The 21,445-nt window shown below is 43.8% G+C and overlaps 1 protein-coding gene across 4 annotated transcripts in view; it reads left to right on the top strand.

The window, feature by feature from the left end:
• Positions 1-21,445, top strand: part of LOC119952060 (protein Shroom4-like) — a 192,753-nt gene that overhangs the window by 60,201 nt on the left and 111,107 nt on the right. Inside the window, exon 1 of one of the 4 annotated variants that reach the window (XM_038775577.1) lies at positions 17,493-17,557. The exons of 2 other annotated variants lie outside the window; for them this stretch is intronic. In XM_038775577.1, the coding sequence (XP_038631505.1) occupies positions 17,553-17,557 (5 nt within the window). In that variant the 5' untranslated portion in view covers positions 17,493-17,552. Of the gene's footprint in view, positions 1-17,492; positions 17,558-19,177; positions 19,400-21,445 lie in introns of those variants that run through there. One more of the 4 variants, XM_038775578.1, reaches the window with a different exon arrangement.

Genomic DNA, 21,445 nt, shown 5'->3' on the forward strand with positions numbered 1-21,445 from the left:
TATTGGGGAAGTTGAAGTCTCCCATCACAACAACCCGTTGCTTTTACTCCTTTACAAAATCTGTCAACCTATCTGCTCCTCTATCTCCTGCTGGCTGTTGGGAGGCCTGTACTAAACATTGTGACTGCACCCTTCTTATTCCTGATCTCGATCCATATAGCCTCGCTGCCCTCTGAGGTGTCCTCCCGTAGTACAGCTGTGATATTCTCCCTAACCAGTAGTGAAACTCCGCCACCCCTTTTACATCCCCCTCTATCCCGCCTGAAACATCTAAATCCCGGAATGTTTAGCTGCCAATCCTCTCCTTCCCTCAACGAGGTCTCTCTAATGGCAACAACATCATAGTTCCAAGTACCAATCCAAGCTCGAAGTTCATCTGCCTTACCCATTATACTTCTTGCATTAAAACATATGCACTTCATGCCACCGGACCCGTTGTTTTCAGCAACATCTCCCTGTCTGCTCTTCCTCAGAGCCATACTGGCCCTATTCCCTGGTTCTCCCTCAATGTTTTCACCTTCTGACCTATTGCTTCGGTACTCGCCCCCACCGCCATACTAGTTTAACCCCTCGCGTGTGACACTAGCAAAACTTGTGCCCAAGATATGTATGCCTCTCCAGTTTAGATGCAACCCGTCCTTCTTATACAGGTAACACCTGCCCCAGAAGAGCTCCCAGTGGTCCAGATAACGGAAACCCTCACTCCTACACCAGCTGTTTAGCCACTTGTTTAGCTCTCTATCTTCCTATTTCTAGCCTCACCGGCACGTGGCACAGGGAGTAATCCCGAGATTACGACCCCAGAGGTCCTGTCTTTTAACTTTCTGCCTAGCTCCCTGAACTCCTGCTCAGGACCTCATGCTCCTTCCTGCCTATGTTGTTAGTACCAATATGTACAACGGCATCTGCCTGTTTGCCCTCCCCCTTCAGGATGCCCACTACCCGTTCTGAGACATCCTGTACCCTGGCACCAGGGAGGCAACATACCATCCTGGAGTTTCTTTCATGTCCACAGAAGTGCCTATCTGTGCCCCTGACTATAGAGTCCCCTATGACTCTTGCTCTTCTGCGCTTTGACCCTCCCTGTTGAGCATCAGAGCCAGCCGTGGTGCCACTGATCTGGCTGCTGCTGTTTTCCCCTGATGGGTTATTCCCCCCAACAGTATCCAAACTGGTATACCTGTTCATGAGGGGGACAACCACAGGGGATTCTTGCACTAACTGCCTGCCCCTTCTGGTGGTCACCCATCTCTCTGCCTGCACCTTGGGGGTGAACACGTCTCTATAACTCCTATCTATGACACTTTCCGCCACCTGCATGCTACTAAGTGCATCCAATTGCTGCTCCAACCGAACCATGCGGTCTGTGAGGAGCTGCCATTGGTTACACTTGCTGCAGATGTAGTCGACCGGAACATTGAAAGCGTCACAGATCTGCCACATCACACAGTTGGAGCAGTACACCCCGCTGAGTGACATTTAAGCACTAATCAATTAGTTTAAAATAAACACTTGAATTATTGTTAGATTGAATTACAATTAACTATATGGCCCTGACGCTAGATGATTTTTACTGTAAAATTAAATGCTAAATACAGATCACTGCCCTATGGTTTAGTTACTCCACTATCTAGTTAATCAATTAGATTTGTTTTGCAATATAATTTTTTTTTCAAATTTAACAGATTCCCAACCAGCCAATCGGGTCACAGTTTTACTGTAATGTCACTTCAGTTTTCCCCCTACACAATTTGAAAGTCATTTGAAGTTACATTAGTAACTTCATTTGAAGCCTACTTGTGACAATACGCGATTTTCATTTTTCACTTCATTTAACCCTGAATTTGCATATAAAATGGATATTGTGCATTGTTTTATCTGTCTGGCATTGCATAGTAAAGTTTATTGTTCAAAATCCATGGAATTTATTGTCTTAGCATGTATCTGAAACCTCAGTTTTTTTTGTCTACTATAAGCAAAAGTTATTGGTTCCTAACCAGATGGTACCAAATATTTTGGGGGCCAGAATCATAACGGTACACGGCAACCATGGTCTCACCAAACCTCTGTAAAACTGCAGCAAGGTTTTTTTACTCTTGTACATCAATCCCCTTGTAATAGAGGGTACAATAATAATAATCTTTATTGTCACAAGTAGGCTTACATTAACACTGCAATGAAGTTACTGTGAAAAGCCCCTAGTTACCACATTCCGGCGCCTGTTGGGGTACACAGAGGGAGAATTCAGAATGTCCAAATTACCTAACAGCACATCTTTTGGGACTTGTGGGAGGAAACCGGAGCACTCGGAGGAAACCCACGCAGACACGGGGAGAATGTGCAGGCTCCACACAGACAGTGACCCAAGCCAGGAATCGAACCTGGTGCGATGAGCAACAGTGCTAACCACTGTGCTACCGTGCCGCCCATGGATCATGTACCAATTGTTGAAACTAATTTCATGCTCTACCTACATGGCTAATTTTGTGATTTCAGTCCAAGGGCTCCAAATCGTTCAGAATACCAATATTTACTAATCACATTCTTTTTATTCTGCTGTTCCATTCTTTTTACCATTCACATATTCCCATATTGCACTCCATCTGCTACTTTATTGCTGGATAAATGATCTAACCCTTGTCTCTTTGTAGGATATTTTGTGTTCTCCTCACAGCTTACTTTCCCATGTAGCTTTGTATCATCAAAAAATTTGGATTTAAAAAGTGCTTTGTAAATATAATTGGCAATACCACTCCAGGGATGTGATTTAACTCTTGATTTTTGAGTTTTATTTTGTTTTGAGACTTTGAGAGAGTTCTACTATATCCCTTAATATGGTAATGGCATGGTGATTGTTTCTTTCTTGCATTCATGAGGTTGTTTCCATCGGTCGGAAAGTAATTTTACTTTTTAACTAATATTACAGACAGGAGATGGGGTTAATTTAAAAAAAAAAAAACCTGATTTCTCTCCTTCTGGCCTATCTGTAAACAGAAAGGTGGTTTGATTTGCTTCCCCCTTTATAAACATTGGCGTGTTTCTGAACCCCTCAGTTTTGATGTGATCTAATTTTCTATAAGTTACCCCACAGCAAGCGCAAGATGAGATGAACTCCGAGGGTTAGTTTATTTGCACACAGAGAAATGTGTGAGGAGGGTCACCACACAGCCTCCTTTTTAATAATAATTATATTTATTAATGTCACAAGTAGGCTTACATTAACACTGCAATGAAGTCACCGTGAAAATCTCCTAGTCACCACACTAGGCGCCTGTCCAGGTACACGGAGGGAGAATTTGGAATGTCCAATTCATCTAACAAGCTCACTCATACCGTAAAGGTGGGAGAGGGAAAGAAATATTTACAGGGCAAAGACCACAAGAGAAAATGATTATTGTTTTGTGTGTGTCTATAGTCCAGAATCCAAGTCCAGGGGGTATTCCTTCACAGAGATCAGCAGGCTGAACTGATGTTGGATAGTTCATTGTTCCAGTAGAGTTGACTTCCATGATGAGATAGGCACACAGAGATGAGACAGTCTTGTAGGTGGTGGAACAAAAGGTCTAATTGAAACAGAGTAGATGAGTGCCAGGCATTTAAATCTGGACAGAGCCCTTTTTCTGTTGGCCGGTGTAAAAATGGCAGACTGCAGTTTGTCATGTCTCAAGGCAATATTACAGATTCCACCAGCTGGGGAGGGGTGGGGGTCACATCACATGACTCGCCTCTCCACTTTGGCTTTGACAAAGGGTGTATATCCCTTTATCTGGGTTCCTGCGGTTGCTAATGTTCCAATCTTCAAGACCTTGAAAGGAATGTTGCAGGCATTTTTATCCTAGCGGATAGTGGACTCCAGTTAGCCAGCCTGGGCTCCGAAATACAGATGGCTTTTGTAACGTTCCCTTTGAATTTGGTCTCTGCAACCCACAAGGGTCTTTATGCTCTCTTCACAGGTATGAGGTGTGAATTTCCCTGATATTGCTAGATTAGCTCCTATTGTTCGAAGGTCATAGACGGCGATAACTTCACCCCTTTTAAAAGGTCATTGTCCAATTTTGAAATTTTCTAAAAAGACATCCCTGTTACACTGACTTCAATTCTGCATTTCTCTTTAGAATTTCTGTTTGTCTCTTTCACCTTGTTCACCTTCATTGCTTTCCATTTCCCTTCTGATGTTTGCCGAGGTGATTCTCCCATGCCCTCTAACCTATTGCTGACCTTCTCTCTTGCTCCATCTGCTCCTCACCTCTTTTTTTTTCAAGAGCATTAAACACATTCCATTCCTACCTCTCCAAGTGCCTGTAATGACACTGAGAAACTTTTCCGTTAAATCGCGCCCAGCTTATCAACTGAGAGTAATTAAACCTTTTTATTGCTAATCGTGTATTTATATTGCACCTTTAATTTTGAAAATGTCGTAGGGGAAATGGGAGCAAAGTAAGAGAGGGAAGTAGTCAACAAGGCAATGAATAAATATCAAGCCAAGAGTGGCTACGAAGAGTTAATTATATCCAGTTCTGTGGCAATAGCATCGTGAGCAGAGGAGGGAGGATTCAGGACCTAGATACGTTTGAGAGGGCATCTGATGAGATAAAAGGAAACATAGGAGAGATGCTTGTGTTTAGATATATGGCAGGGAGAAATCTTGGTTGAAGCTTGCCTTGGTGGGCTAGGTAGGAATCTGGCAAAGATAATGCCTGGGTCCATACTGTCCAATTTACTCAGTTACTTTCTTGTGCACTGTGGTTAAGGATGGAGATATTCATCGAGTTGCCCCCTCTTGTTAGTTTCCTGGTTGTTTACCATCATTCTTAATTGGCTTGTTTCTGTGGTCTAAATGATACATCGTGTTATGTAGTGGGTTTAGTCTAATCCGGTCATGGAATTATTTAGTTCTTTCCAGAGCTATATTGCTGTTTTGTAAGTTGACAGCCTAGTATTGTAGTTTGACTTAAGTTGATGCAGTCCCCGCCACATAACTGGTGTTAATGTGGTTAACCCACTGTAAGCATTGGATTGTTTATGATTTTGTAGGGATACCAAGAGAGAAGACTACCAAATGGCTCATTGATTTTTTAATTATATCGCTGCGATTAATGTTGACATAATTTAGTGTGAGAAATGATCAACAGGTGCCTTGTCTGAGATTTAAACTGAGAATTTGCTGATTTACCAATTGATAAATCAAGAACTGATAAAATGCAGGAAGGATGGGATTTCTAGGTCTCTGCAGCAGTTACTGACAACTGAGCCATGTCCTGGATGGATGGGCAATTGTTAGCCATGAGAGAAATTGGGCTCAAAACAGACACCATGGGCGAAATTCTCCGACCCCGCCATGTCCAGAATTCTCCCACCCGCAAAACGTCGGCGTGCCGCCAGTCCCGCCGCCCGCCTCGGAGAATGGCGGGGGCCGGCGGGAGGCTACGGGTTTCTGTGTTGCCGTTATTCTCCGGCCCGGATGGGCCGAAGTCCCGCCGCTGAGAGGCCTCTCCCGCCGCTGTGGTTTGAACCACCTCTGTGCCGGCGGGATCGGCGGCGCGAGCGGGCCACCGGGGTCCTGGGGGGGGGGGGGTCGCGGGGCGATCGAACCCCGGGGGGTGCCCCCACGGTGACCAGGTCCGCGAGCGGGCCCCACCAATCGGCGGGCGGGCCAGTGCCGTGGGGGCACTCTTTTTCTTCCGCCGCCACGGCCTCCACCATGGCAGAGGCGGAAGAGAATCCCCCAGTACGCATGCGCCGGTGGTGACGTCAGCGGCAGCTGACGCACCGGCGCATGCACGAACTGGCCAAGGCCTTTCGGCCAGCCCCGGGCAGCGGGCGTCAAAGGCCGTTGTTGCCGGTTTTGGCGCCAGTCGGTGTGGTGCCAACCGCTCCGGCGCGGGCCTAGCCCCTCAATGTGAGGGCTTGGCCCCTAAAGGTGCGGAATTCTCCGCACCTTTGGGGAGGCCCGACACCGGAGTGGTTGGCGCCACTCCACTACGCCGGGACCCCCCGCCCTGCCGGGTAGGGGAGAATTTCGCCCCATGTTCTATAGAGGAACTTGAATACAAATGCAATGTTGAGTTACAAAGAACATATTGAATTGCCCAAAATAGTCAGTACGCTTAACCTGTTTTAAGTGGAACCGTGATCATTTTCTTACATTGGCAGTATAAAGATTTTTGCTATGGATGGCCCACAGTGCCTCACCGGTACATAGATTTTAGCTAGGACATTTTTCCTGGGTTTGGTCCAGTTAACGCGGCGATAGTGCTCACCACATGGCATGTTTGGCACTTGCGTCTGTCAGAATGTTGCCTGCTTGGGCAATGTTGATACCTTCGAGACACTTCAGCGATGGACATTAAAGTATCCTCCCCTGATATTTCATCCAAGTTGTATACATGAAGGTAGTTGGGCAAATATCTGGTCTTGCAACAATCTTGTAGGTCTCGATGTAATTTGTTCTTGTACTAATGACCAAATTCAGTAAATTGTGCAATTTGCCATACTGGCTTATGACCTTCATTGCCATCACCGTCACATTTCTATACTTGATGTGGGATGTTTTGAATGGCCAAAGTTTTAAAAAATTTATCCAACATTTAGGGACACTGGATAGAAAATAGGCACTGCGTACAGGATCTGTGGAAAATTAGCATGCATGTATCCTGCCACCGGCATGAGTGGGGGAACCATGTCAATGTTGAATGTTTGATTGGGAAGTGAGCGATACTGTGTGTCTGAGCTGTTATCCAATATCATATTTTGTAATCATCCCAGTTTTTTCTGACAATCCAATGATGACCATTCAGAATTTGAGCTTGAACCCTGCAGAGCACAAATATTTGGGCTATGGGAATCTTCATCCCCATATCTATGCTCACCAACACAAGTTATCACCCAAAGATAAGAGTTGGTGATGCATCTCCTGCAAGTCAGGAGATCATCAATTGAATTTAAGCTGGCTTTATAATGCACTAAGACCTGTGTTAGTGGCTGTATAACTCCCACTGTGCTGATGTTGCGCAGCTGGCTACAACTGAAATATACACTCCTCAGAATTTGCCAAGTTTATATTTAAGTTGCAGCAGACTTTGTGGGATGTGTGCGCCAGAGGCAGTACCATTAACATGGATGTTGTGGAATATAAAAGCAGCTAAGGTTGTCTAGCTTTTCGGGTCTGCTCAGTTAATCATGCCACTGTGATCCCTGTGTTAAAACTTTTAGTGCTAATTTGTGCTGTGAGCTTTCAGCTATCGGTAACTGAATTTAAGACTGTTTCAATTTAATTTCAGTTAATATTCTTGCAGATGCAGAGAGGGCAGATTTTCATTCCATTAGTCTAGACGTGATTTGATCCTAGGTTCTAGAGGTGAAGGATCATTATTCAACTGGGCTGTGTCATACAATTCTCTGGCTATTTGATGGATCACTTTCAGATAGAGGGTTGGACTGGCCTGCTTTTCCAACTAAAACAACGAAGGGTATGTTCAGCATAAACAAGTCTCGGAAATTGCACAAGTCTTTTCTTCTGGGCATGCATGTCTGTCTTAGACCATTGGAATTTGGATTCTGTTTAATAGTTAGCAAAATAGATTCTGAGTTGGAGCAAGCAGCTGCTTCTCTAAACTACTGAGCCTTTGTATTGAGGAAAGTCCCTGTTTGGACAGAGTTCAAGAATGTATTTTCCATGTTCTTTGTTCAAATTCTGGATGAGTTTTATATTTAATTTTGATTCAATACCCTTGAGAGAGTAAGGAAACTGAATTCTCCCTCTTGTTTCTTCCTGGGGCTCAGTTCAGGGTTAGCCCGGAGGCACCACACATAGCTTACAATGGGTTTGCTCAAATGTGTAGCTCAAATGTTTCTGTTCGGGTTGCCTTCCACATTGCACTGGCTCTAATCTCTACCTCACCATTGATGCAATTCAATCGGTCTATTTGTGCTCACCATCGTAACAAAAGTGCTGAACCTTCACTGCTTCTGGCACGTGAACCTTTGAAGCTAGGAGATATTTGAAATGTTTCAGTCAAGCTTTACGCAGACCTTTAAGAAACTTGATGCAAAGTGAGAGGTATGATTTGGGAGGGTTCTGGATGATTAAACTGACTATCCCGAGTTTCTCCAGTCATTTTGCAACTCCGTTTTAAAATAATAATCTTTTATTGTCACAAGTAGGCTGATATTAACACTGCAATGAAGTTACTGTGAAAAGCCCTGAGTCGCCACATTCCGGCGCCTGTTCGGGTACACAGAGGGAGAATTTGGAATTTTCAGCTAGTACGGGAATTTCTTTGAGGTCCACCTCTCTGCCATTCTGTACTCTGCCTCAGTGTGCAGCTACCGTTTTAGCATGTTGTATTTTACCATACTGATCTGGAAACAGCGGTTAATTTACCTTGTTTGTTGCAATTATATTGTTATTTATTAAGTGTCAAATGTTTACCATTCCCAGATTCATCTTGGAGTCAACTCGACCTGTTTTTGCCATAAAATATATCCATGCTGTCATTTCTTCCTTCATTCTCTGAAGGTACTGCCTCCTTTGCTAGTTATGGAGCCTTTGTGGTACAGAAGGAGGCCATTTAACAAGTTGAGACTGCGCCATTACTCCTTCGAGAGATCCAGTCAGTCCTATTCCCCCTAAAGTCCACAAAGTCTATTTCCCTCGAGTCGCTATCCAATTTCCTTTGAAATCATCGATCATCTCTGTTTCTACCAGACCTTTCAGCAATAAGTTCTCACTTGCTGCATAAGAAAGTTCTTCCTCCACCTTCTGCTCCCCACATCCTGCGCACAAAACTTTAAATCTCTGCCCCCCTAATCCTTGTACCATTTTCTTTCATGAAAAAAGCTTTTCTTTGTCTACTTATCTAAACCTGTCATAACCTAAACCTGTCATAATCTAGTTGCAGCCGAAACAGAGCTTTATAAAAGTTCAACATAACTTCTCTAAGATGCTGTTGTCTTGCTGTCAGTCTCTGCCTGGTACCTGACATAATTCATGAATGGGCTATTCCACTGTGCAAAGCATCATAGCTGATCCCAATTCTCCACTTGCCTAGCATTCATATTTGTGCTCTTTCTAGCAGTGGGTCACTAAATAAAAATGAGGAGCAATAGGATTCCTGGTTGATTTTTCTTTCTTATCTCCGTGTCCACAGGGGTCAATGATAGTGCACAAGTTTTTGCCACAGCTGAGAGCAACTAACGGATCAAGTGTCAATGGACTTTGCGGTTAGCACCACAGTATAATTGTATTTTAGAGTTGCAATATTTTATGAAATAGGTTGTACCTCTAATATCTTATTCATGTTGTTTTTTTTTTGTTGCTTTTAAAAAATAAATTTAGAGTAATCAATTCATTTTTTTTCCAATTAAGGAGCAATTTAGCATGGCTAATCCACCTACCCTGCACATCGTTGGGTTGTGGGGGAGAAACCCACGCAAACACGGGGAGAATGTGCGAACTCCACACAGACAGTGACCCAGAGTCGGGATCGAACCTGGGACCTCGACGCCATGAGGCAGCAGTATTAACCACTTCGCGACCGCGCTGCCATACTTATTCATGGTGTTCATACAAAGTCCAATCTCTGAACATGTTGCTGCCTCCCAAATCCATTCTCATCTTTCCTGGAACTTCAGGTTTGAATCCCTGCAATCTGGTTTCCACCTCACCACTGTAATGATACAGTTCTTATCACAGTCACAAATTATGTCCTTTGTAACTGTGACAATGGTAAACTTTCCCTCTTTGTCCTTCTTGACCTTTCTATAATCTTTGACATGGCTGACCACACCATCTTTAGCACTTCTCCATTGTTGTCCATCTGGGTGGGACTGTTCTCACCCGGTTCCACTCTTACTTATCTAACTGGAGCCAGAGAATCACTTGCAATGGTTTCTTCTGCTGCTCCCATTACTCTGGTTTTCCTCAAATATCTGTCCTTTACACCCTCCTGTTTCTCACCTACATTTTGCCTCCTGGCCACATCATTTAAAAGCAAAGAATCAGTTTTCATGTGCACTGATGATACTCAACTCTGCTTCATCACCATCTTTCTTGAGTCCTCCACTGCTGCTAAATTATCAGGCAACTTATCTGATATCCAGCACTCGATGAACAAAAATTTCTTCCAATTAAATATTGGCAGACTGAAGCCATTGCTTTTGATCCCTGTTTTAAACCCTGTCCCTAGCTACTGACTACATCCCCCTCTCTGGTGAAAGTCTGAGATTAGAAAGCTTAGAAAACAGGAGCGGGAGTAGGTCATTCGGCCCGTTGAGACTGCTCCACCATTCAACATGATCATGGCTGATCCTCTATTTCAACACAATACTTTCTCCAAACCCCTTGACACCATTAGAGTCCAAAAATCTATTTCCTCCTCCAATATATTCAGTGATCTGGCCTCCACAGCCTTCTGTGATAGAAAATTCCATAGGTTCACACGTTCTGAGTGAAAAATGTCTTCTAGTCTCAGTCCTAAATAACCTACCCCGTATCTTATAACTGCGAACCCCCCTTGTCTAAGACCCTCCAGCCAGAGGAAACATCAGCCCTGCTGCATTCAGTCTAACCAGCCCTGTCATTTTATATGTTTCAATTAGATCCCTTCTCATTCTTCTAAATTCCAGTGAGTACAGGCTCAGCTGACTCGATCTCTCCTCGTATGACAATTCTGTCATTCCTGGAATCAGTCTGTACAGTTGCAATAAGACATTTTTGCTCCTGTACTCAAATCCTCTTGCAATGAAAGCGAACAGCCTACTGTACCTGCAAGCTTGGTTTCAGCGACTAGTGTACTTGGACACCCAGGTGTATTTGTGTGTAACATTTCCCAATTATCACCATTCAAATAATACTCCTCCATTCTGCACCTCCATACTAATGGGTAACTTCACATTTAGCCACATTATACCACATCTACCATATATTTGGTCAACTTGCCTAAATCTCTTTGAAGCTCCTTAATATCTTTCTCAACACTCGCCTTCCCACCAAGTTTTGTGTCATCAGTAGCTTGTAAATATTAGGCAGGATCTACCGGTCGCATTCCGCCAGAAAAGCAATGTGGCGCAACGTGACTGGTAGATGCTGGGAGATCCCACTTCCTGGATCTACCCGGCTCGCCACGCCTCATGAGATCTAACCCGATCTCGCGACGTCGCAATGTGAATCCCGCCCCTTGTAGGTGAATCACGTTCTGGTAAATCTCCGTATTTGAGTGAGATAGCTAGTCTCACTCTAAAATGCGTTCCTGAGATCGAACCAAGGTGTGGGAACTGACCTCCTCACCTTGGAGACCTCGGGCGAGCGCCGTTCAGTGCTGGTCTCCACAAATGGGGACCAGACAGAATGGTACTCCTGGGGGTCTCTCGGGGGCTTGGAGGCCCCCAGGTGCATGCCCTCTGGCCTGGGTGGTTCCCTGGCACTGCCAAGGTGCCAACCTGTCATTGTTTGCATGGAGGTGATCAGTTCGGGGGTGTCCTGGACGGGCGTGGAAGGGTGCAGGGGAACCCAAGGGCGACTCATAGTGAGTTGGGGCTGGGGGAGGAGGATTCGGACATTGCGTCGGAGACTCGAGATCAGGACGCAAATTAAAAATGGCATCCAGATTGCTTGCTGCACTGAGGAGTTCTTGCGAGTGGAGCTCCTCCATGTAGATAACCGGGCTAAGTATGGCCTCTTCAGGGCGTTCCCCCCTAATGCCCCTGATCTACTTGGATGGGTGTTAGATAGCGGGGTGTTCCCCGGCGCTCCGAGCGCTGGGGAACACGCTGCAAATATCGCGCTACATGACTGTGTCCCCATTCGGGTAGATCGCGCCCGTTATTACCCGTTGATTCCTTAGCATTTGTGGCAAGTTATTTGTGCCTTTCTCTGTGAAGACAGAACTTGTAGTTTAATTTCTCTGCCACTTCCTTATTCTCTATTATAAATTTTCTTGATGTGGAGATGCTGGCGTTGGACTGGGGTGGGCACAGTAAGAAGTCTTACAACACCAGGTTAAAGTACAGGGTTAATTGGAATCGCGAGCTTTCGGAGCGTAGTTCCTTCATCAGGTGAGTCTCCTGATGAAAGCTAGTCATTCCAAATAAACCTGTTGGACTTTAACCTGTTGTTGTATAAATTCTCTTGTTTTACACTGATCTTTTTATTTGTATATATTTATAAAAACTTTTACAATCCACTTTTATGTTACTTGCAAGTTTACTGTCATGCTCTATTTCCCCCCTCTTAATCCCTTTGTTCTCCTTTGCTGAATACTAAGCTTCTCCCAATCCACAGGCTTGCTACATTTCAAGCAATTTTTGTAAGCCATGGTTGGGCCACTTTTCTTGTGTTTTTGTGGTAGAAAGGAATGTATAACCATTTCAATGCATGCCTTTGTTCCTTAAATATTAGCCATTGCCTGTCCATCATTATGTCTTTTAATGAAGTTCCCCAGTCTATCTTGGCAAACTCACATCTCATATCTTCTTAGTTTCCTTTGTTTAGATTTAGGAATCTAGTTTCAGATTGGACTTCTTCACTTTTCATCCTAATTAAGAACTTTATTATGTTCTGGTCATTGTTCCCTAAAGGACCCCATAAAACAAGATTATTTTTTTTAAAGAAAATATTTTATTGAGGCATTTATAATTTAAACAATTTTAAACATCAGGTTTCAACAAGAACAAAACAATATAACCAACACACCCACCAGTAACAAACCCCAGCCAACATGGCTTGCACAGGCAGTACCACTGTCCCCAGCCCCCTTCCATTGGTTCTCCTGTCCTTACTCGACCCAATGCCTCCCTTCTTCCTACCCCCTCCCTTGCTGACAGCCTAAATTTTTTTGAAGAGGTCGATGAACGGCTGCCACCTCTGGGCAACCCCCTGCAGCGATCCCCTCAAGGTGCAATGAAATTATTAAATAACCCCTTCTCATTGCATAACACGAAATCAAGCCTAGCATGTTCCCCAGTTGGTTGCTCAACTTACTGATCCAAAAAACCATTTTGTACACATTTCAGGAATTAATCTGCCACAATACTGTTACTAATTTAATTTGCCCAATCTATATGTAAATTCATTCATGATTACTGTATAACCCATGTTACAGGAATCTCGAATTTCCTGTTTAATGTCTTCCATTATTGTTGTATTCCTTGCCTTATCCTCCAAGATAGCCAGATATGTCGTGTCGACAAAGAATATAAAAATAAGACATTTGAATCAAAACAAATTTGTTTTATACTACTAACTTTGATTAGGTTTGCACACTTTACTGAGTAACAGATACTAAACTAGTAATACTGAATCTGTAGTACAGTAGTCAATGTTCTATCTAACTATTAAACTACACTATGACTTGACCTTGTACTAAAATCAATTCTCACTCTGCTCTCATGATGTCTCTTCAGCTTCTCCCAGATTTCCTAGAGATGCTATCTTATATATAATAAATTAGTAACGCCATCTCGTGTTTGATTTACACATAGTTTCAGATGTTAACCCTTTACTGCACTGGCACTATACGTATCATTCCACGCCACTGTTTAGAGGTCTGTAGACAACTCCCTCTAATGATTTCTGCCCCCTGTTGCTGCACTCAGACTGATTCTACACCTAGGTTTTCTGAGCCAATATCCTCTTGCACCCTTGCACTGATTTCATCCTTAACAACACCGCCCCACCTTTTTTCCATTTTTGCCTATTCTTCCCAAACATTGAATACCCTTTGATATTCAGTTTGCAACCTTTGTCACTCTGCAGCCAAGTCTCCTTAATTGCAATCGTGTATACCAATCGTGAATGCTCCATGCATTTTGACTAGTCTTTTTTTGAAATGTTTTTTTATTCTCCTTTTTCACATTTTTCTCCCAAATTTATACCCACCAATAAACAGTAATCAGTAACGAATGTAATGTCAATCCCCATATCAATAACAACGTTCCCATCCTCCCACCAAACCCCCAAACATTAACCCGCATGTTAACATAAACAAATGACAGAGGAATCAGGAATCACCCATAGTCACTATTAACACATACAGTCCCCCTCCCCCTACCTCTCCCAGCCCCCAACCCCACCTAATGTTCGATGTGATCCAATTCGCGAAAGTGCATAAAGAATAACACCCATGAATTGTAGAATCCCTCCATCCTTCCCCTCAGTTCAAATTTGACCTTTTCAAGCGTCAAGAATTCCAGCAGGTCCCCCCCCCGCCATGCCAGGGCACAGGGTGGAGAGGTTGATCTCCACCCTAACAGGATCCGCCTTTGGGCGATCAACGAGGCGAAGGCTACAACATCTGCCTCCGTGCCCGTTTCCACTCCTGGCTGGTCTGACACCCTGAATATGGCCTCCCGAGGGCCTGGGTCCAGTTTCACGTGCACCACTTTAGAGATGACCCTAAACACCTCCTTCCAGTAATCCTCCAGCTTTGGATAGGACCAAACATATGAACGTGGTTTGCAGCCCCCCCCCCCCCCCCCCCCCCCCCCCCCCGCAACATTCACATACATCTTCTACCCCCTCAAAGAGCCGGCTCATCCTTGCCCTTGTTAATTGCGTTCTATACACCACCTTCATACACCCAACCAGGAGGTGTTCCACCCTCCGGAGGTGGAGGCATTCACCCTCCGGACCACCTCCTACCAGAACCCCTCCTCCATACCCTCTCCCAACTCTTCCTTCCACTTTGCCTTGATCCCTTTCACCACCTCCAGCAATGTGGAAACCGGCTCTACTGGGAAGCTCTGTATCTCCTTTCTGGGAAAGTCTCGGACCTGCATGTATCTAAATATTTCCCCCTACTCCAGCCCATACTTTGCTCCCAGCTCCTTCAATCCTGCAAAACGACCCCCAAGAAACAAATCTTTTAGTGTCCTAATTCCCTTCTCCTCCCAATGCCGAAAATATCCTTCTCGCTTCCCTGGCTCAAATCTATGGTTCCCCCGAACCGTCACTTCCCTTGACCCTGCCCCCAACCCGAAGTGCTGTCAAAACTGCCTCCAAAGTCTCAACGTAGCAATTACTACCGGATTTCCTGAGTATTTCCCCGGGGCTGAGGACTAGTCATTTGAACGTTTTTTCATTTTTTATGTACTATGGCCTTATTTGCTTTTCGCCCTCATTTCCTCTGCCTTCCACATTTGGTTTCTACTTTTCTCTTATTCCTTTCTATCTTTGTTTCCCTCTCTTGTGTCTCCCCGCATAGTTTCCCACCCCCCACCACTGTAGTTTAAACCCTCGCCAACAGCACTAGCAAATACCCCTATGAGGATATTGGTTCCGGCCCTGCTGGGGTGCAACCAGTCCATTTTGTACAGTCCCACCTTCCCCTGAGTTAGTCCCATTACTTCAGGAATCTAAATTCCTCCCTTCACCATCTCTCCAGCCACGCATTCATCGTGTCTATTCTCCTATTCCTGATCTCACTAGCACATGGTCTGTTTCCATACTTGGTTTCATATTTGACCTGGGCTTCTGACCTCATTCACGCCATAACTAAGGCTGCCTATTTCCACCACCATAACATTGTCCTACTTTACCCTTGTCTCAGATGCTGTGGTGATGAAGCACTCATTCATACCTTTGTTACCTCTAGACCAGGGGTGGGCAAACTACGGCCCGCGGGCCGCATGCGGCCCGCCAAAGGTATTTCTGCGGCCCACCAAGTCATTAAAAAAAATAAATAAAATAATTTAAAAAAAATTTTTTTTTTTTTTTTTTTTTAATTTTTTTTAAGGTTAATGGGGGGGCTGTTGGGTTACTTACTGGTATAGGGTGGATACGTTGACTTGAGTAGGGTGATCATTGCTCGGCACAACATCGAGGGCCGAAGGGCCTGTTCTGTGCTGTACTGTTCTATGTTCTATATGAGGCGCCCAGAATCATAACCGGGTGAAGTAATTATTTTACTTAATATACTATGCGGCCCTTTGTGAATTGTGAATTTCTGAATGTGGCCCTTGCACGGAAAAGTTTGCCCACCCCTGCTCTAGACTCAACTATTCCAATGTACTCCTGGCTGTTCTCCTATCTTTTACCCTCCATAAACTCTGCTGCACATACCTCAAACAGGCCAAGGTTCACCTATCACCTGTGCAAACTGACCGACATTGACTTCTGGTCAATGATTTTATGATTCTTATCCTTGCTTTAAAATCCCCCCATGGCCCCTCCCATCCCTATCTCTGTAATCTCCTCCAATCCCAAAACCTGGGGAATATCTGAGCTCCTCTAAATCTGACCTCTAGAGCATTCCTGATTTTGCACCATTGGTGGCCGCATTTTAGCTGTTTAGACCCGAAGCTCTGCAATAACCTTCCTAAGTCTTCTCCACCTCTAAACTTCACTACTCCTTAAGGCACTTTTTAAATAATAATAATCTTTATTAGTGTCACAAATGAGCTTACATTAATACTGCAATGAAGTTACTGTGAAAATCTCCTAGTTGCCACACTACGGCACCTGTTCGTGTACACAGAGGGCGAATTCAGAATGTCCAATTCACATAACAAGCATGTCTTTCGGAACCTGTGGGAGGAAACTGGAGCACCCGGAGGAAACCCATGGGGAGAACCTACAGACTGTGCACACAGTGACTCAAGCGGGAATCGTACCCAGGTCCCTGAAACGTACCTTTTTAATTAAGCTTTTAGTCATCTGCTCTAATATCTCCTCGTATAGAACATACAGTGCAGAAAGAGGCCATTTGGCCCATCGACTCTGCACCGACCCACTTAAGCCCTCACTTCCACCCCACCCCCGTAACCCAATAATCCCTCTTAACCTTTTTGGACACTAAGGGGCAATTTAGCATGGCCAATCCACCTAACCTGCCCGCCTTTGGACTGTGGGAGGAAACTGGAGCACCCGGAGGAAACCCACACAGACAGTGACCCAGCGGGGAATCGAACCTGGGACCCTGGCGCTGTGAAGCCACAGTGCTATTCACTTGTGCTACCTCATTGGCTCGGTGTCATACTTTGTATAAAAATGTTTCTGCAAAGTCAGACTTGAGATGCATAATTTCAGAAAATGTGCTCTATAAAGAAAAGTTATTAAAGTGTGAGTGGCACAGTTGGGAATGCTCCTGCCTCTCAGCCAGAAGGTTGTGGGTTCGACTCCCACTCCAGGAGCTGTTGGCCACAGAAGAACACAATAACTGATACAGGCATGCTTGCATATATTGGTGCCAGGCCAAGCCTGGATAAATGGGATGTGTTGACAAGAGAAAGGGCATCAGACGGTAAAACAACACACCATATCCAAAAATGAATGATTATTGATATGAAGGGTGATCACCCAGCATTGTGGCTATCCCATGTAACATGCGAAAAGCTGAAACCAGCAAGCAATAAATATAAGTTGTTGTTGATGTATTTCTTCACAATGAATATGCCCAAATGTTGTCATGCATGATGGCTTATTTTCTTCAAGACTAGTTGCAGCTGCATTTTGTTGTTAATACACTTGTTGGCTTGATTTGAATATTCCTGCCGAAACACATAGGGTTTGGAAACAAAACGCGGCACAGGATTGGAACAATGAAGTGAAGAATGACATGAGGTACCCTTCTTCAGGACTTGATGACTGGATGATGTGGATAGTTCAGCTGTTTGAGTTGTAATGCCCTGCTACATTCTTCATCTTTGAAAGCAGTTTTCAGTTACCTACATATCCATGTTGGAGGCCCCTTCATTACCATATGATAATCAACAAATGAGCCTGCTCTTTTCCGTTAGAGTGTCTGAAATCACAGGAGGGAAAACATTGGATGGAACTTTTGTTTTTAAGTTCTTCCACAGCAGTAGGCTTCACTGGTAATGCCAGCATTTGTTGTCCATTCCTAATTGCCCTTGAGAAGATGGCACTGAGCTGCCTTCTTGAAACACTGTAGTCCATGTGGTGCAGAATCACCCACACCGCTTTTAGGAAGTGAATTCCAGGTTTTTGACCCAGCGACTGTATAGGAATGGTGATATTGTTCCAAATCGGATGTGTATGGCTTGGAGCAGGACTTAAAGTGGTGGTGTTCCCATGTATTTGCTGCCCTTGTCCTTCTAGGTGGCAGAGGGCATGGGTTTGGAAGGTGCTGTTGAAAGAAGCTTGATGAGTTTTGACAGGTTGTTGCGATGCATCTTGTGTGTGGTACACTTTGCGGTCACTGCATCAGTGGAGGGAGCGAATGTTTAATGTGGTGGGTGGGATGTCAATAAAGCAGCCTGCTTTGTCCAGGATGGTGCCAAGCCTCCAGACTGTTGTTGAAGCTACCCCCATCCAGGTTTGTGGAGATAATGCAATTACACTCCTAATTTGTGCCTTGCAGGTGGTTGACGAGCTTTGGGAGGTCAGGGGGGGAGTTCACTCACCATAGAATTCCCAGCTTCTGATCTTCTCTTAGCCAAATATGGCTGGTCCAGTTCAGTTTCTAGCCAATGGTCACCCCCAGGATATTGATAGTGGGGAATTCAATGATGGTAATGCCATTGAATGTCAGGGACAGATGGTTGGACGTGGCCAATGCCTGACACTTCTGTGGTGCAAATGTTACTTGCCACTTATCAACCAAAGCTGATTACTCAATCAGCAGGAGTGCAAAAGATTGCCGAGTTAGACTGAAGGCAAACAATGTTTTTGTGTGTTTTTTTAAATTTTCAGATCCAGGTTTAGAACCATTGGCCTGGGGCCACAACCTAATTGAACTCGAGCTTCAATTCCTTCTGGCTGTGATGACAGCAGTTCTCTTCATTTCTTGCATTTTTCTGGGCGACAGGAAGGGTTTGCGTTTACAAAACTTTTCACGCTGTTTTTTTAAAAACATCTTTTCCGGGCATTGTTTCCATGCTGTTTCTATCTCAGTTCCTGTATTATAATCGTTTTTTTTTAAAAGGGGGCTGTTAAACAATCATTATCTGATTTGGAACTGAATGTGATGAAAGGGTGAAATGTACTCAATTTAAAATGGAGCGAGGGAAATCTTTTGTTGTACTCACAATGATTGGCTATAACAAGCTTGCAAAAAAAAAATGATTGTTCTGTAAGTTTTCCGTTTGCTGCCCTATGTTGTCCAAATGAAAAGACCAGAGTCGCGTAGTCTGATTGTTCCTGCAGTATTTTGCTGTTTTAATATTTCTGGTCACGGCTGACCAGCTCTCTCTACTTCTCACTTGTTGAGTCATAACGTCTCTTGTTGAAAACCTCACCAGTCGAATATAGTAGCCATGAGGGCACAGATTTCATGAAACTGCTGTGAGGCTGCTGTGCAAAAAATAATGACACTCTGGGGTTTGACAGACTATGCGAGTGAGTTACAGGACAGACACTGAAGAGCAGGCACGGCATTGAGGATCAGGCTGGAAATCTGCTCCAGTACCACTGAAGGCAGGGCAAGGGCAGAGAATTCTCATGGTGAGTGTTAAGTGCAAGTCCAGTCTTTGATATAAAGCATTTCAATTGTCCTCTGAAATTTAGTTGCTCAAATTTATTTTCGAAAGGAACATTTTAAATATGTTGGTTGCGAAGTTCTTGCCCGTTAATTGTGATGCAAATGAGAAGGGTGTTGAAGAAGTATTTATGGCTTTATTTATCGGAAGTAATTTGAGTTAAATCAAATGTTATCATGAGGTTGTCAGTAAGATGGTGGACATTTTTTGGAACTATTCCTTGAATTGTGGAAAAGATCGAGTAGTACAGTTAGTCATTCTGTACTATTAAATTTGTGCTATATGTGGAGGGAGCATTTATTTTGAACCATACAGTATTAAGTGAAATACCTGTGGTTACAAGCATGCCACTGGGGCCGTTAATGGCGGGATCAATTTTAAACGATGAATTAAGTGCATCATGCAAAATTGCTGCACAGCATTAAATTCTATTGTCTAAAGTGTGGTTACTCTTTTCTGCTTTAGTATATTGACATTTGCATTTATGTGGTATCCTATCACATCTTTCAGGAATGTATCAAGCGCACCACGTACAGTGAATTTCAAAATCCATTGACTGATGTGGGAAAACGTGGCAGCCAAATAAGCAGAACTGACACTTGTTTATATTGGAGTGGTCAAATATCATAGGGAAAAGTGAGGAGTAGCAATAATAATAAGGGTAAAAAAGATTACAAGTACCGGACTAAAGGCTGCCAGGTCCCTGAGAGCGCAATGTCAGCTCATTAATCCTGCAAAGACGGTTTTGATTATTCTGTTTTGTTCATTAATGATTGTAGTTTGCAGTCATTATATTTTCAGTATAAAGCACGATATTTTTGACTTTTGAAATTTTTCACGTGCTAAAAGAACAGCATAGCCAGAAATTACTGTTGGCGATAATAAGTGATGCAAGCTAGTAAAATCACTTTTTTTCTTTCTTATTATAATGGAATATTTTGTTTAACTAAGTTAACCTTTCTATTTAAAAAAAGCAAAAACTAGTATAGAAACAAGTTGACTATGAAACTGCTGAGTAATTGTAAAACTCCAAATGGCTCACCTAGTGTCCCTTTAGAGGGGCATCTTGCTATTTTTACCTGGTCTGGACGATACATGACTTCAAACCCACAACAATGTGGCCTACTCTTAACTGTAAGTAACCTAGAAAGCCAGTGAGTTGTATTAAACTGCTCAGGCATCCACTTTTTCAGGGCAACTTGGGATTGCAACAAATGCTTGTCTAGTCCAACGTCCCAAGAATGAGAAAGAAAAGTACATCAAGGATCATTCTATTTTTGCTACCAGCAGCAGTATTTCACATTGTTAGGAAATATTTCTAGGAAACGGTAAGTTTTGTTATTTTTATTCATTCGTGAGATGCAAGCATCACTTGCAAGATCAGCATTTATGGCTCATCCCCAATTTCCCTAGAGAAGGTGGTGGCAAGCTACCTTCTTGAATCATTGCATACCAAGTGGTGTAGGTACACCTCACGAGGAGGTGTTAGGAAAGGGATTCCAGGGTTTTGTCAAGTGATCATGAATAAATGGTGATATAGTTCCAAGTCACAATTGTGTATGGCTTGGAAGTGAAATTGCAGTTGATGGTGTTCCCATGCCTCAGTGCACCTGTCCGTCTAAGCATTAGAGGTTGTGGGTTTGAAACCTGTTGTTGAAAGCTTGATGAGTTACTAAAGTGCATTTTGTAAATGGTACACATTGCTGCCACTGTATGTTGGTGGAGATTGTGAAAGTTTGAGGTGCTGATCAAACAGCCTGCTTTGTCCGGGACAGTGTAGAGCTTCTGAGTGTTGTTGACACTGCATTCATCCAGTCAAGTGGAGATTATTCCCTCACACTCCTGGCTTGTGCCTGATAAATGGTGGACAAACCTTTGGAATCAGGAGGTGAGTTATTCTCCACAGAATGTCTGGCCACTGATCTGCTCTTGTAGCCGCAATATTTATATGATTGATCTACATAAGTTTCTGATAAAAGGCCACGCCTGGGAAGGGGGGGGGGGGTTTCTC

Source organism: Scyliorhinus canicula, chromosome 17 (assembly GCF_902713615.1).
Source record: "Scyliorhinus canicula chromosome 17, sScyCan1.1, whole genome shotgun sequence".
NCBI classification, from domain to species: domain Eukaryota; kingdom Metazoa; phylum Chordata; class Chondrichthyes; order Carcharhiniformes; family Scyliorhinidae; genus Scyliorhinus; species Scyliorhinus canicula.